Genomic DNA, 18,073 nt, shown 5'->3' with positions numbered 1-18,073 from the left:
TAGTAACCTGCCTCTAAGCTATTTTTATCTTTTAATTTTCTTTGTGCTTCTCAGGTATTGGTTAGTAGGACAGATTCTCCTTCTCTGCATGAGATGGGAATAACAGATGACAGTTTGGCAAGATAGTCTGGCATAGTAACTGTGTCTGATTCCTCTTCCTTATATGAACCTGGGATTTGTCTCTTTGTAGTCTACATGTTAAAGAGAAAAATCTTAGCATCAAATATCATTCACTATATAAAATCTTTAGTTCAAAGATTTACATCTACATAGGGATATGTATATAGATGTATAAGTCTGAAATTAACATTCTATCTGTGTAGGGATCTCTTCCACATGAAAATTCCTTCCATTAATGCATTTATGCAAACAAACCATAGTTTTAGAGAGTTGCTTGGGGAATTGAGAGATTCAGATTGAGAGAGTTGCTTATTGAACTCACATAGCCAATATGTATCAGAGGAAGGATGTGAATTCAATGCTTCCTAAATGTAAGATTTGTACTCTAGAAAATGGCCTCTCTATAATATATGTTAGAGTTTGCAAATTAAGACTAATTTCTATTTTGATGCCTGTTAAATATTATAAGTCAAGCAAACTTATTAAAATGTCCAGTTTCAAGCACAAAGCTTTCACAAGTTGGGAAAACATAATGCTACAAAGTTTTTATGCATTCTTTCTCTATTTGGCAATAAGAAATTTAGGGTAAGATAGAGATAAGAACTAAATCAGTGATGTAATTGGAAAAGGGACTCACTGATGAAGAGGTTCTTTCAAGCAATTCCGATTAGTGCTTTCTCTCTCAATTATCATTTAGAGTTGCCTAGAGAAGTGGTGTTATATTGAAATGGAAATGGGAGCCAGAAACCCCTATATAAGGATTCTTTCTGGTGGGTTGCATATTGACATGGAAAACAAAATATTGCTATTATCTATGATCAATTGAATTTTAATTTTGTTGAATATTTCCAAATTGTGTTTTAATCTAGTCCCACAGGACTTAGGAATGTTCCAGATTTCCCTGACAAAGATTATATACTTGCCCAGAATCCTGTAGCCAAGAGATGTCCAAAGTCAGACTTGAACTCAGCCCTTCTGACTTTGAGGCCAGCTTTATACCACTACACCACTGCTAAAGGCAGCAAGAATAAAATTCAGAGCATGTTTCTAAAAGCTCCATACTTATTCATGAGAAATTAATAGAAATGAGAAATTCAGAATACATTTCTAAAAAGCTCCATACTTACTCATTTCTGCAAATAGCTGTCTTCTTTCTGCCATGTTATTTCCTCTCTTCCCACTATCTTCAATCATTCTATGGAACAAAATGATTACATGGCATTATTATCCTCAAGATACTGAGGAATTAATTTTATTTGGAAATAAATTCATAAGCTGTATTTAGTATATAAACACAAAAAAGGCATTTAAAAATAAAACTACATTAAATAGGTATATATCCTACTTTTCACTAATTGGAGAAACTCCTGATGTAAGCCACCAACTACATGTAATTTTTTAATGTTTGGAGTTGAGTCAATAACCATTTCTTAAGCATTTGTTATGTACAGGTACAGTTTTGGTAGTGCAGTGGATAGAGTGCCAGACCTGAAGTCATGAAGACTTATCTTTCAAATTCAAATCTGGCCTCTTACATTTATGAGATGTATGACCTTGGGCATTTAATTTTTTATTTTACTCCACTTTTCATTTGTAAAATTGGCTAGAGAAGAAAATGGCAAATCTTTCCAGTGTCTATGCCAAGAAAATCTCATATGGGATCATGAAGAGTTGGACGTGATTGAAAGGACTGTTCAACAACATTGCTAAGTACTGGGGTTACAAAGAAGGCCAAAAAGAAAAGAAAGAAAAAAAAAGAAAAAGGAAGGAAGGAAGGAAGGAAGGAAGAAAGGAAGGAAGGAAGGAAGGAAGGAAGAAGGAAAGAAAGAAAGAAAGGAAGGAAGAGAAAGAAAGGAAGGAAGGAAGAAAGAAAGAAAGAAAGAAAGAAAGAAAGAAAGAAAGAAAGAAAGAAAGAAAGAAAGAAAGAAAGAAAGAAAGAAAGAAAGAAAGAAAGAAAGAAAGAAAGAAAGAAAGAAAGAAAGGGAGGAGGGAGGGATGGAGGAAGGGATGGAGGAAGGGAGGAAGGAAGGGAGGGAGAGAAAAAGGGAAGAAGGGAGGGAGGGAAGAAGAAAAGAAAGAAAGAAGGAAAAAAGGAGAAAAAGGGTGAGAGAGAAAGGAAGTAAGCAAGGAAGAAATGAAGGAAAGGAGAGAGAGGGAGGAAGGGAAGGAAAAGAGAAGGAAGGAGGGAGACAAAAAAAAGAAAGAAGAAAGGAGAAAAAAAGAATAGGACAAAAGGAAAAAAACCCTCTAGTCCTCACTCTTAATGAGTTCACAGTCTGACTAGGGCTGGGAGTTGGGGGAAGAACAAGTCACAAATGACCACATACAAACAAGATATATACAGAATATATTGAAGATATATTCTTCATTTTCTTCATCTGTAAAATAATGGGATTAGACTAAATGAATTCTAAGGTCCTTCCTAATTCTGATTCCATGATGGAATCATCTTCTGTTTCATTATATAATGTTAAATCACATGTAGTAAAATATTAGCCATATCCAACAGCAATTAAACATGGAGGAAAGGGCTGGTTAAGATAGCTTGTGGTATATGCAATTCCCTTAAAAAGGAAGAAAAGAAATAGAAAGGCATATTGGATTAAGTATTTCCCTTCATGAATCATCAGGACTGTGATTGCTGTCTGGAAGTCATCTCTACCTCCTGGCTTCCTGGAAAGTCTCAGCCAAAGTCTCACTTTTGTGAAATGCCTTTCCCAATCTTCCTTAATCATGACATTTTCCTACTACGTATGTCCCCTATACATTTATCTTTATTTTTAAAAATACATGGGTTGTTTGCATCTGTTTCACCCATTAGACTGTGAGTTCCCTGAAGGAAGTCAATGTGTTTTTATCTTTCTTCTATGCTTGGCACAGTACCTAGAATATTGTTGTTATTGTTTAGTCATTTAAGTCATGCCCAATTTTTCATGACCTCAATTTAGGCAGTAGGCATTTATTAAATGTTTGTTTGCTGACTATCTAATAGAGCTGGGGAGTGAGAAAAGGTACAAAGATGTCTGAAGGAAGACAGAGGAGAAATGACCATTCATACCTATAACTTGGGGAGTCCTTATACAGCATTAGGAAAGGAACTTAGCAATGGGGCCCCTTAATGAAACATATTTGACAGCAAATTTGACAGGATGCATATTGTCCCAATCCAGAAACAAAATTATTCTTCTTGGACAGACATGAGAAAGTATTGGTACAATTTATTTTAGGGAAAATACATAAAGCATCTTGCAAGATAACACCTTTTTATAAAATAAATATTATCTTGATGATGATGATCTTGAAACAAATCTCCTTTGACTCAATTAATTCCAACTCTTCTTTCCAATAGATACATAAAAAGATTGATACAGTTTCTGAGATTTTTCCACTAATGTTCACAAACAAGATATATGAGTAGTCCCTAAATTTTTTTGATTGTGTAGTACATAAATTTCCTTGTGCTAATAATTATTTACACTATAAAACATAAAAAAATTCATGATGAAATAAAGACAAAATAATATTTGACTCTAGAATCAATCACTAAAGTCATTAGAATTTTTGAACTAGGAGAGTGTCATGTAGGACATCTAGTTTCCATCTAGGAAAATCACTTTGACAGCTGTATAGATGATGAACTGGACTAAAGAGACAAGGCAGAGAGACCACTTACTTAGGAACTTATTGGAATAGTACCAGGAGAAGTGATGGAGGGGCTGAATTAGAATGTAACTCTGAATAGAGAAAAGGGGACAGTTTGAAAGACAGGGAGGTATATAGAATTTAGAATAATCTAGTTGAAAATATTGGAGTGTACATGATTAGGGATGGGAAGGAGATAAGAAACTAGTAAAGAAGAAAATGCTTTTCAAATCTTATTTGCTTAATAAATATTTGTCAAATGAATAGATGTTCAAAGTAGTTAAGCACACAAGAAGATACTTGGAAGTATATTTGCAAGATAGCTAATGTGGAAACAATAGAACAAGTGATACCTTATGATTTCCTGATTGTCTTATAAGTTTCATAACAGCCTGCCTCCCCTAACCTCCCCCAACCACATGCATACACACACACACACACACCACACACACACACACACACCCCATTCTAATAACACTCTAGGAAAGAACAATAAAGCAAATCTGAGCATTGTATAATTACAATGACTGAATTTAGTCCTGAGAGAAAAAAACAATTTCTCCTTTCATTGATTAGATGAGAGAATGGAATATCACATATGTTTTGAAAATTCAGTTCTTCTACTATAAGAGAAATTTTTAAATACATGGAATTATAATTATAAAAGAAACTCATATTGCATTAGTTAAAATTTAATTTTTTTAAAAAAGAAAAATCTCAAGTTCACAAGCAAAATTACAATTTCAAGGGAAATGAATTGTACTTCAACTTATTTATCAAAATATAGTTAAAAGAAAAAAAGAAAATATTTATAAACTCAAGGTTAGGAGACCTTGTGTCTAGAAGGAATTTAAGGTCATAAGACCAGAGAGTAGCCAATCTTAACAGAAACCAGAGCAAATAAGTTTCCCCCTGGGAAGAGCTCAGCTGAAAATTAATGATGGCATTTAAGGGGGAAGGAAAAAGCAGAAAAATGAATCTATGGATGGGTGACCTTTAGAGTATAAATTTGATCTATGCAAAGGCATCAAGGCTAAGTATACTTAGTCAAATCCATGGACATTGGAGAAAAATATTTTTTCTTCTCTTTCATAGTAGATTGTGACAATTCCATGCATGCCAACAGGAATGGTGAGGTGAGGGAATTGGGGGTGAGGGGTCTGCAGGCTTCAGTTAGCAAGATGACATTCTCCCTATGATAGGCCAGAAGGACCTAGCATTAGTATAATTGAACAAGATATAGGAAATATGTCTCTGTGTATGTATGTATCCATTCCAATTTTCTTTTTATGAATGTGTTATATTTTAGGATTTTATACTAGAAAATTTATTCCTTGTCCAGAAAAGTAATTTGGGTAAATGTGCATATTCCCATTTAATCAAAATTTCTTCAGAGGTCTTATCTTCATTTTATTCTTTGTCTATTAAGGAGATATGCATGTTTAAGATATTTAATAGGGGAGGCAATCTATGATACCAATCAAATAATAATATAATAGCTAGAATTTACACAGTATTTTAAGGCTTGCAAAGTATTTTATAAATATTATTTCATTTTATTCTCATAGCAACCCTGTGAGGTAGGTGCAATTATTTTCTCCACTATGAAGACATGGAAGTATGAGAGGATTAAGGCTCACACAGCTCATTGGTGTTTGGGTTTGGATTTGAACTCATTCATCCCAATTAATAAAGAGCAGCCTGGTTTTAAAGGGAACTTGGCTCAGTACAATTTGCCTTCTTAGCCGCAATATTCATTGTGGAGATTCTTAATGTTTTTGTGCCATGCATATCATTAGTCATTCTGATGAATACAATGAATATCTTCTTAGAATAATGTTTTTAAATGTACAAAATTATTATTATAAAGGAAACTAAATTACATTGATGTACAGTTGTCAAAACACATTTTTTAAAAAAGTTCATAAAGCCAAAGTTAGGGTCTAGAAAAAAGCCCTGAAAAGACCCTAGTTTAAAGGCTAAGTAGACTTTGGTCAACTCTTTTCAGTGGCAGCAGGAACAATAAAAAGGAAGGGATAGTAAAATAAAATAAGGCACAACTTTTTTTTCATAATAGGAATTCTTAGGTTTTTGTGTGTGGTTCTTGTAGGTTTCTCAGTCATTCTGGGGAAGCTGATAGAACCTTTCTCAGAAAAATGTTTAAATATATAAAATAAAATACACAAGGCTGCAAAGAAAACCAATTGAATTTCAATACAATTATAAATATATTTTAAAAAGGAGTTCATGCTTCTTAACCTACACAGCCTAAGAGGAAATGGGCTTTCATATGACATATTTGAAAATACATATTTCACTAGTCTCAATAATCACTTCTTTAAAATGAAAGCCCAGTCACCTAGGCTATAATGTGAGGAGGAGAGAATTTTTTAAAAAAGATACAATCTTAAGTAATAGAAATTGTACAACACAGGAATTGCAATGAATTAAACATTTCTGCAAACTCACCATTTCTCTTTATTAACTCAAGGAAGAAACTATCTTTAGCTACACGATAGATGTTAGTTCTCTCATCTTAGAAAAATGTATACTTTCTAATAAAAAGAAGAAAAACTTAGCAAAATGAAATAATAGAAAATGAAAAAGATGTGTCATTATAAAAAATCAAAGAACATAATTTAATTTCACCTCTCCCCATGCTTTTAAAAAAAAGAATCACCCATAATAAAATTGGAATATTCATATATTGTCCATCTATCATATCTAGTAAGAAGGCAGCGAAAGAAACAGCATATCAAGGTAGCAGGTTTTTGTTTTTTTAAACAGTTGAAGCTATAAATCAAATAACTAGGAAGCCTAACTGCCAACTACTTTAATTTACAATTTGTTTCTGATTAGTCGCACCTGAAGACAAGATGCTTGGTCCATTCCTTTTGCCTTGAAAAAGACATAAGAAACCCACAGGAAGGAGGAGCCCATGTACAGAGAAAAAATTTCCTGCTGAAATAATGAGGATTGTCAAGAAGCTATGCTTATGACAAGAGCTGTCCAAAGTCATATGGAAGAGATGAAGTAGAAAATAACCCATCTGTCATGATACCAATGCATGTCATAAAGCAGGTTGCTTACCACAGGACCTAAGTTGGTCAGTTTCTACAGATCCTATAGATATGGAACTCCCCTGCCATCTGTAATCTACTAGGGCATTACAAAATAAGTACAACAGATCAAAAAGAATTAATACCAGTTGTCTCTGTAGAATAAACCAGTAAATAATAAATTTGATAGAAACACATAAGATCACAGATTTAGAGCTGGAGCTTCTGAAATGATTTAATCCAAAAACTGCCCTCTTTTCAGAGGAAGAAACTGAAGCCTTGAGAGATTAATTGATTTGCCCAGGGTTGCATAGTAAAGGAGAATGGGAGGCGGAACTACAATTCAAATTCATATCCTCTAATTTAATATTCAGCATCCTTCCTCTGGTTCCATAGTACCTCCTTTCCAGAGATTGTCACATCCAGTCATCCATGACATGCAAGTCTTAGAGCCAGAAAGTCACCCAAGTTCATATCTCAAGTCATCCTCACCCTTTTTCATTCTTTCTTCTCTTTTATTGCCAAGTCTTCTCAACACAATTTCCATGCCTCTCCCCTTTCTTTACTTACCTGTCTTCTCCTCTAATTCATATTCTCATCCCCTTCTTAGGGACATCTGTGATAACCTCCCAACTAGTCTCCCTGCTTTCATTGTTTCTTCTCTATGGTTCTTTCTCACACAACATCCAATTAATAATCTCAAAGCACAGGTTTAATCTTATCAAGAATTGCTAAAAAACAAAAATAATCAATTTAATTATCCTATTGCCTCTAGAATTAGCCACAAATTTCTGTTTCACATTTAAAGGTCTCCATAGATTTATCTGATATTACTGGACCAATATTCTTACATCCTAGATAAAATGGTCTATAGCAAACATTTGTGAAGAATTCAATTTTTATACTGCTTGGGACCTAAATGAACTTGCCATTCTCCAAACTCAACATTTTAGGTACCTAATTTATGCCTTGCACTGGTTGTCCTATATGCCTTTTCTATCTATTCTTCTCAACCTTTGTCTTCCATGAGGTTTAGCTCAGGGCCATGTTCTCCATGAAATCTTTCCTGTTCTCTTAGATATCAGTGCCATCCAGAATGAAAGCATGGGAAACAAGAGAAATTAGACTGTTTACCAAACTAAAGATCTACAAAACTATTGTATTGACCTCATTGTTGTATGACAGTGAAACTTGTACAGTATACAAATGTCATGTTAGGAAACTGAATCACTTGCATTTGAATTGTCTTAGGGAGATTCTGAAGATCACCTGGCAAGATAATGTACTGGACACTGAGGTTCTTTCTTGAGCAAAACTGCCAAATATTCAAACTCTATTTCAGAGAGCACAACTCTCATGGGCTGGCCATGTTGTTGAATGCCCAATGTATGCTTGCCTAAAATACTATTTTACAGAGAAGATGCTGACATAGTTGTCAGAAGAAACAACCTAAGGACACTCTTAAGGTATCTTTGAAAAACTTTGGAATTGATTGCATGACATGGGAGATACTGGTAAAGAACTGCCCAGTATGGCATGCTTCAAAGAAAGTGTTATGCTCTATAAGCACAGTAGCTTAAATGATACATGAGATGCATATATTTATGGAATCCAATATACATGTTGATAATATTCCATATGAATATAACATAATAGTCCATGTGAACATAACATAATAGTCATATGGACTATTTGTGCATGACATATAGTAAAGTTTCCTCAGCTCCTACTGCTTGATCAGCCACAGTCAGACACACTATAACTTGACTAATATTATGATGTGATTTTTATCATCTTTGAGAATGAAGGACAACAACCAACCAATCAAAATAATTTAAGTTTTTGTACAAATAAAATCAACAGGCCAAGATTGGAACAAAAGCAGAAAATTGGGGAAATATTTTTCTCAAATAAAAGTCTCATATCTAAACTTCTTTCTTCTCTTTTATTGCCAAGTCTTCTCAACACAATTTCCATGCCTCTCCCCTTTCTTTACTTACCTGTCTTCTCCTCTAATTCATATTCTCATCCCCTTCTTAGGGACATCTGTGATAACCTCCCAACTAGTCTCCCTGCTTTCATTGTTTCTTCTCTATGGTTCTTTCTCACACAACATCCAATTAATAATCTCAAAGCACAGGTTTAATCTTATCAAGAATTGCTAAAAAACAAAAATAATCAATTTAATTATCCTATTGCCTCTAGAATTAGCCACAAATTTCTGTTTCACATTTAAAGGTCTCCATAGATTTATCTGATATTACTGGACCAATATTCTTACATCCTAGATAAAATGGTCTATAGCAAATTTATAAGAACTTTTTGTTTTATGTCCTTCATACATGCTTTTTATAAATTGCTAACAATAATATATCTTTTCTATCATATGTAGATTGTGAGAAATTTTAAAAGTAGGTTAGACTACAAATACTGTTTTTTCATATTAATCTGGTTATCTACCAGTACAAGTCAATCTACAATATTCTGACAAAGGTCAATTGAAAATGTATCTAAGTCATATTGTACTTCTTTATGGGAATTTTCCATTTTGTTTCAGGTGTATATTGGAACTAAACATGAAAATAATTTCCATCTTCCAGATTTGTCCAACCTCCCACATGATTCAAACCCATCAAGAAATTTTTAAAATGATAAAGAAATATTTGATTACTTAAGTCCAAAAGCAGACAATGTGCATTAAAAGATCAGTTCTCTTTCCATGTTTGATTTTTATTTCATTTTGCACTTTGCAGAAGACGTAGCATATTGGGTAAACCTTCATTTGTAGAGTCACCAACCACTGAAAACCCTACATTTAATAACTGAAACAAAGACTATTGCAAGTCTCTTTTCTCTTTTAATTGATTTATTGGTGACCCATGAACACTTGTTTCCATTTCAATTAATGAGGCCATCTTCTAATATGACTCCCAAATTTACATTCCAGTTCTAATATTTGGTAATATAATAACAAAGAGTTCAGTGCTCTTTTCTGGGGCTAAAGCTTACTGCTTTGCTCTTCCTTGTTTTCACTTCATCTAGATGAACCACTGACAAAGCAGGAAAAGGTTATTTCTCAACTAAAGTGACTGCATTAAGCTGTGATTTTTTTTTTCATCTTCAACTCAGCTATTTTTAAAAATTCATTCGCTTATTTCTACTGGTCTTGGGAAAAATATCACAATATGTGACATCATTTCCCTCTCCCAACATACAAAGGCATGCTTTAAACAAGTTCCATCCAGTTTGATAAGTAAGGGTCCCTTAGGAGTCCCATTTCCCAGAGCAAAATAACCAGATAATGCACATTAGACTAAATATATTTATTATACAAGGTTTTAGCCTGAACTAACATTTGAACTGAAAAGAGTATATTATAAACACAGAATCTCTCTTTCCAGAAATGAAGACAAATGCAAATAAGTCATTAGATATCTTTGACAACTGGTAATATTTTGATTAGATTTCAATTAAATTCAAATAAACGTCTATAGATATTTATTAAATACTTGCCATGTGTAAAGCTATAGCTGGTACTCGAGATTTTTTTTTTTACTAGAGAGAAGAAAAAACTAGAGATTATATTGGTGCCTGAAATACAAAGACCAAATGCAAACAGTTACTATTCTTAAAAACCTTACCTAGTACTGGGAAAGACATCAATCAATAAATATTTATTAAACATCTACTATATGTCAGGTACAATGTTAGCTGCACAGTATAGAAATATAAAGAATGAAACAATCACTACAAATAAGTAAAATACAAAATAGGACATAAGAAAGTGGGTGAAGGAGAGATCAGAAAAATTGCTTTAGGAAAATTAGAAGATAGAAAGAATATTAGCAATTGTGGAACCAGGAAAAGGTTTATGGATATGAGAGCAATGAGATGAGCTTAGAAAACTTAGAAAACACAGCAAAACTAAGTTTTCTGAGTAAGGGTTTTGAAATTTAGATTCTAAGAGGAAGAGGTGAGTTAAATGTACATAGGGAAATAGATTGGGAATAGAGAAAGAACATATAATGCTGAGCTTAGGAATTGTTAGAAGTATAATTTGAAAGGCATGCAGTTGGGAAGAGAAAGAATATGAATAAAGTCTGCAAATACAGGTGGAACCCAACTAGAGGGTTTTTAATGCCTATCTGAGGAGTTCATATTTTATCCTGGAAGTAGCAGCCATTGAAAAATTTTGAGCAGAAGATTAGCATGTTTAGACCTTGATTTTTAAAGGAATTTTAAATTCACAATTGCATAACAGATGGATTTGAAAGGGAAGTCTTAAAACTGGGAGACTAAATAGGAAATTCTTATAACAGCTGCTGTAAAGATATCTTCCAGCTCTCTATTCTATGAATTTAGGACAAATTGGAGCTGGATATATGTTTGTCTTTATGTGTATGCATGTATGAATACCAAATTCCTCAGCATAGAGGTGACACTTTACTCCATTGTAGATGAGATCACCAAGGAATAAAGTGTAGAGCAGTACAGCATCTTAGGGGTACTGAAGACTTCTATAGTGAATAACAATAATAAAAAAAAATCAGAACTATAGAAAGGTAATGAGTTCATAAAGGAGACTATACTGTCTTATGGTTGATTGAAATTGAGTCATAGAAAATATTCAGGGGCAGCTAGGTGATGCAATGGAAAGAGTACTGGACTTGAAGTTAAGAGGACTTGAGTTCAAATCTACTCAGACACTTACTAGCTGAATGATGCTGCCTTTAAAAAGACAATCAAAGTGGGGAGAGACAGAGAGAGAGAGAGAAAGAAACAGAAAGACAGATAGATAGACAGAAAGACAAAGAATGATGGAGAAAAAGAATATACAGCATGCTTTAACACAGTGGTCCTCAAACTTTTTAAATAGGGGGCCAGTTCACTGTCCCTCAGACTACTGGAGGGCTGTACTATAAACTCACACTCTGTGTCCGCCCCTCAGCCCATTTGCCATAACCCGGTGGGTCGCATAAATGTCCTCAGCAGGCCGCATCTGGCCTGCGGGCCGTAGTTTGAGAACCCCTGCGATATAGATTATTACTAATTACCAATAATCAGATAAATGGAAGTTCTCTTAATCTCTTCCTTTTCCTGTGACAGAAATCGAAAGAACTCCCTGATAATAATTTCTAAAAAGGAAACACAGAGAACCACACCAAACACCATTTCATTCTATACTTGTGTATCCCTTTGATTCTATTGCATTTTGCTATTCTAAAAATAAACAGCAATACTGTCAATATTGACAATACTATCAATAATCAATTCTGTTCTGTTCTTCTAGAACAATAGATCAGTGTCCAGATAATCATCGGTATCAGTGGGCTTCTATTTTGCTTCAACACACACACACAAATTTAGTAATAAACTCATGGGGATAATTGTAGGGTCAACAGATTGTTGCTTATTTTCTACTAGCTCATAATTCTTGCACCTGCATTTTACTCTACTAAAGCCTTTGTAGGTCTGTATTTCTTTCCCACCCCCACATCCAGACACTTATTAATGTTTGCCTACTTTTGTTCACTAATCCCCTTAATGGTCTGGCTTAATTTCTTTATACAAACTTTCATTATTCCTTCTGCTACTGGAAACTTTAGACTGTTTATCTGTCCTTACTGAGAAGATTGTATCTAGAATTTTGAAAAAATGGTTAAACTTTGTTTAAACTGTAAATTTAAGTTTCAACAGAGTGGAGAGTTTTTCATATTGATTAGGATACTTAACATGATTTATTTACAAAAAAGACAAAATTATTATGTGCTGACTTCAGAAAATATATATTTCTTACTTTGCAAGTTACTGCTCTTAAAGATTTAAAATCATTTTCTTTGAGACTAGGCTAAATTGCCTTATCTTTTAAAGCCTCAGTTTTCCCCTGTCTAAACTGGGGAGTGAATGGGCCTGACTAGATGATCCCCAAGATCAATTGTCACTCTGAAATTCTGAGAGGGTAGAAATCAGGATTGCTGCTACATTGAAAATCTATGAGAGGACTAAGAACCAGTTCTAGTCATTAATGTCTCCCTTTGTGTGTTGGGAAGAAGGCTAGTATATGGAATCAAAAGGTTGGGACAGTGTCTGTGTAGGGGATATTTGCCAGCTCTTAGATAATCACGTTTTAATGGGCTAGGAATCTTTATCTCTCTTTTTCCCCTCTTATTTTCTGTTTCTCTTCTTTCCCTTTTACTTTTTCTATCTCTTTTTTTTTCTTTCTTCCTTCTGCCCTTTTCTTCTCTTCTCTTATTTCTTCTGTTCTTCCCTAATTACTTTAAGAAGCATTCCCTATTCCACTCAAATTTAATTGGATTAGAAGATAGAAAAGATTCAAGCAAATTAGTTATTCAGCTAGAAATTCCAAGAATGGAAGAATAATATGTAAAAATAAATGTCTGTTGGTGATAATGTCATGAGCAACCTTACTGGGGATGGGAGGGTAGGAAAATCCTCCCTATGTAAGACCAAGACTAAAATCAAATAAAACTATTCTGCCCCAACCTTTCAGATTTCCACAAATAAAGCTATTACAGAAGCATTCTTTGGTGTAAATTAGCAATTTGTGGTGTGCCCTTTTTCAAAAAATTAAACATATTTGTAAAGATGTTAAACAGTACTTTTAATCATTTGCAAATTAACATGAATTAAATATGAATATATTATTTTCTACAAATGTTAGCCATTATTAATGCATTTAAAGAGAGGATGGCTAGATTAGAGAGGAGAGATAATGGAGGACATATCAAGGTAGGATACTACAATGAATGACTGGGTAATCAAATGATAGGAAAAAAATATATATATATGTTAGAGGGAAAAAAAAAAAAAAAGATCACAAGAGGTGGCCAAAGGGTGAAAGTAGAAAGGTGAGAAGGTGAAGATATTGAGAAATAGGTGAAGATAAGCTTTATTTATTTCACAACTGTACCTAAGATTAGCCCTGGACATCAACTGGCAGTACAACAGACAGAATTTTGAATCTAGATTGAGGAAGACGCAAATTATAATCCTGCCTCAAACAGTTACTGGTTTTGTAATTCTGCAGAAGTCACTTGAATTCTCCATAACAGTTTCTTCAGTTGTAAAATATGGATAATAATAGCAACTATCTCCTAGTATTGTTATGAGATTAATTTATGGGAAAAGTTTTGACATCCTTAAAGCTCTATACAAGATGTCCCCAAAGTTTTACAATTACACTAAGATTTTTGGGACATCCTGTAGCTATTATTTATAGGTTCAGAAATGAGAAATCATAACCAAAGGAAGCAATCTCAGCTACTGTACAAGGTAGAGAAGAAATCATGGGGGAAAATATACTAAAAAAATCCAAAATCTTTTTTTCTTCTAACCTACATTAAGGAGGTCTCTTTAAGTTTATTTTTGCCAACCGAAACATTTAAAAAGAAGAAATCAAGTAATTGTAAAAGGAGCAATTTATTCCTCAGTAATTTTTTCCTTAACATGTGGAATTAGGAGAAGCCAGGTCTTACTAACTTTTCACCTCACTTTTATATGTCAGGAAAACGTAACAGAGTAGCTGATCTATAGTTTAACATAAAATAAATTAATCCCTTCCTATTTCTGCCTTTTCTTTCACAAAGCCTTTCTATCAAGAAGATAATGAGTGTGGGGAAATAAAAGATAGCCTAGAGAACAGCAATTCACCAGGGGAATAAAGACGAAATTAAAACACTTGCAGAAATGACATCAAAGGGAGCATGAGGAATACCATCCAATAAAAACACAGCCAAGAATCTGGGGTTAACCAAAGTTCCAGCCAAAATTAAATAGGCCACATGGAAAAGGAATTGGCAGGGTGAGTGTGCATCCCATAGCTATGGATTGCACAATCTCTAGTAATAAACAATGAAATTCTGTGCACCAATGGACTTCTTTCTAGACAGCCAACTGAGTTTTATAACAAGAGAGTGGAAAAAAGGAAAGATAAAACAGTCATCTCTTATACTCCTGCCTTTGGATCTCTGTCTATTTCCTACTAATCATCAGGTTCTGTGTGTGATGCCTTCAGTCAAGGGAAATCTATTCTAAAATAAGGAACTGGTCATAGAATTCCAGTTTCCTGATAAAGCCATGATAATAGATCAGGGATTACCAAATATTTTTAAAAGGGGATACCCCTTGCCTCTCAATCGCAATGTTGAAAGAGAGCAAAATCCTTTTAAATTTCTGACTCAGAATCCCACTGTGAGACATAGTCATTGACAGTTATAGTGGAAGAGAGACAGGGTTTGTGACTCAGGGAGCGGGGCTCTGAAATTCGAGAGCTTGGGAACTGTCACATTCCTTGAGGTCTACTGGAGTAACCCAGATGGGTCACTATATTACACTGTATTCTAGACACAGCCTTTCCTATGTGTTAATAGCAAATTTTTCTAATATCAAGCTATCACTGAGACAATTGTTCAATCTTAAGAGCTATTTAGAACTGAATTAACCTGTCCATGTTGTCCTATTTAATTAGTTGTGTTTAATTTCTAGTGTTTCATGAATGAGACTCTAATAGAAAAAAATGAATGAAAATAAGAGGTAAGGTAACTAAATGTCATTCTCTTCTTCATGATATAGTCATTGGAGCACAATTCTACCATGTCCTGAAATCAAAATGATTCTGTTGGAGGAATGGCCTGCTTGAAATAACTACTACCCTGAAGAAAATCACAGCACAAGGCTGAACTAAAAGATCTGGAAAATAAGATGCCTGCTACTTAATAGTACTTAATGAACTTCCCAAAAGAAAGTATTACAATGAATTTATACTTAATTAAAATGTATGACATTTTATTATGTCACATTGCATCTGTTCATACAATAAAGGATAATATGATATATGATAAAATTGTTTAGAAAATGAAATCAGTTAGAAAGCCAGAATGCAAAGAAATTTCTGAATTATAAGAAACAAAGTTATTGCTTACAACTGGAAAAAAGGCAAAAATGCACTCTTCTACCCTTATTCATTGCTCCAATACCTCTTGTACACATATACATACATACATACATACATGCACCCACATTTTTGTTAATAGTGTTATGGCTCTAAGAACTACTGTTCTGAGAGGGAAAAAAGGCAGTATAAACATTTTTTAGCCAAGCAGCATTAACTACCCTGTGGGTGAGCTTTTAAGATTATAAAGTCCTCTCTTGTGGTCCATAAACATTTCAGTTCACACAAATATGTCTCATGTTATATAAATTTGTAGCCATTAAAATGCGTGTCCTGGATTTTGGAAGTGGATAAAACATGGTGAAATGTCGGAAGTATCAGTTATTTTCCCCAAGACTTAAGAAGGAGGAGTGATATGGAGCTGTATAAGTAGCTTTTCCAAAGTAAGTCAAGTACAGGCCCCTGGAAGATGGGTACAATTCACTCATTCATTGTCTTGCTTCATTTGAACAGCTCTGCTTTACTCCATGACCACTATTGTGGCTTCAAAGAATTAATGAGGAAGGCTGAGCTTTTTACCTGGAAGTGATTGGGCACTGGGAGGAAATGTTCTTTAAAAGCCCCAGAATAGCTGATAAAAAGCCTTTGGTTCCCATAAAAGGCCTTTAGCTAGATGTAGTTGAAAGTTTCACAGCTCATGCTGTGGCAAACCAAGGGTTCAAATGTACCTGTATTAGCAGATAACTAGTTATTATGTTTTGAACCTGTAAAAAGGGATCCCATCACATTCCTCCCCTAGCATTTCTTCCCTCCCCCCAAATAAGAGTAAGTCTATTTCTAACATTTCAAAGGCATATATAAAATAGAACTTGAAAAAGGGAGTCACTTCTCATACTAGTCAACTGTGTGATTTTCACCCAAGTTATTTAACTTTCCTCCACTTCTATTTCTACATATGTAAAAACTGAACCATAGTATGGGGAATGTACCTCAAAGTTGTTGAGAGGGTGAAAAACTCTAATAAGGATGATAACTATGAGATAATTTCATATACATATCAGATGAAGGAACTGGGGATAACTAGCCTGTAGTATGATAAGACTGGCTGGGGATGAAGGAGAAACACAAAAGCTATTTTCAAATATCTGAAGGTCTGCCATGTGGCAGAGAGCACTACATTTATTCCATATGGCTTTAGAAGCCAGAACCAGGGGCAATATATTGAGAATGCCAAGAGGCAAATTTAGACTTAATAAAAGGAAAAAAAAACCACCCAAAACAAAACAAATCTTGTAACTGGAGCTATTCAAAGATGAAATTGTCTAGTATTGGCCATATTTTATAACTGACAATATTATTCTTGAAGAAAAGAATTCAAAATATTATGTAAAATTATGTAAGTGGAATCACTTAAATCTTTTCTAGCATGGTAGAACCTACTATGCTATGATGCAATACTTTGGCAATACTTTTATGGTTGTATACATAATAAATATATGTCTGTCAAATTGCATTTTGCCTTAAGCCTGCAAACCTTCCCAACTTCCCATTGACTGTCAGTTTTATCACAAACCTCCGGGTCTATCTTTTTTTTTTTTTTTAACTTTCTATCTCATGCATAGACATTCATCAAATTGTGTTGATCCTTCTATAATATCTGCTATATCAATCCTTCATCTCTTTTCACTATCTTCTGTTTAGTCCTGTTCTTCATCATTTCATGCCTGAATCACTTTAATATCCTCCTAGTAGGCTCCTCTATCTTTAAATTTTTCAAACTAGCCTATTTGCCACTGCTGTTAATTTTCTCCAAAAATAATCATTTTTCATGATGGCCTTCTAATAAATAACCTACAAGAATGTACTTTTGCTCATTATATCAAAATTCTTCAACCCTTTCTTTTTATGTTTTTTTTTTTTCTAGCTTCTCTGCTCTAACCATGGCAGATTCTTTACTATCCATTTCATATACTTTATATTAGTTAGTTAATAAGCATTTATTTAGTGCCTGCTAGGTGCTAGTCATTCAGCAAATATTAAAGTGCCTACTATGTGCCAAGATCCTGAACTCAGAGATTTTTATGGGGAAAGCTATGCACATGCAATATATACAGTGCAAATGAGAAGTAATTTAGAGTTAAAGCTTTAGGAGAGGGGGGAGAGGGCTTTGACAGAAGGCATTTGATTGAGTCTTGAAGGAAATTAGAGATGTGAATAGTCAGAGAAAGGAAGTAAAGCAATGATGCCAAAGATGGGGTCCCCCAGTCCTCATGCTGCCCACAACACAACAGACAGTCCTCGCCTCACTATAATTATGTGCAATCTGAGACAGATTAAAATA

General features: G+C 34.1%; 1 protein-coding gene across 24 annotated transcripts in view; it reads right to left on the bottom strand.

Annotated features, from left to right (window-relative positions):
• DTNA (dystrobrevin alpha) overlaps positions 1-18,073 on the bottom strand; it is a 329,968-nt gene that overhangs the window by 156,277 nt on the left and 155,618 nt on the right. For all 24 annotated transcript variants that reach the window (XM_074277657.1, XM_074277844.1, XM_074277767.1 and 21 more), the window contains one exon: positions 1,248-1,315. In XM_074277657.1, coding sequence (XP_074133758.1) covers positions 1,248-1,315 — 68 coding nt within the window. The remainder of the gene's footprint in view (positions 1-1,247; positions 1,316-18,073) is intronic.

The sequence above is a fragment of the Sminthopsis crassicaudata genome, chromosome 1, assembly GCF_048593235.1.
Source record: "Sminthopsis crassicaudata isolate SCR6 chromosome 1, ASM4859323v1, whole genome shotgun sequence".
Lineage (NCBI taxonomy): Eukaryota > Metazoa > Chordata > Mammalia > Dasyuromorphia > Dasyuridae > Sminthopsis > Sminthopsis crassicaudata.
The sequence above is the reverse complement of the archived record's forward strand: the minus strand, read 5'-3'. Positions and strand labels throughout refer to the sequence as shown.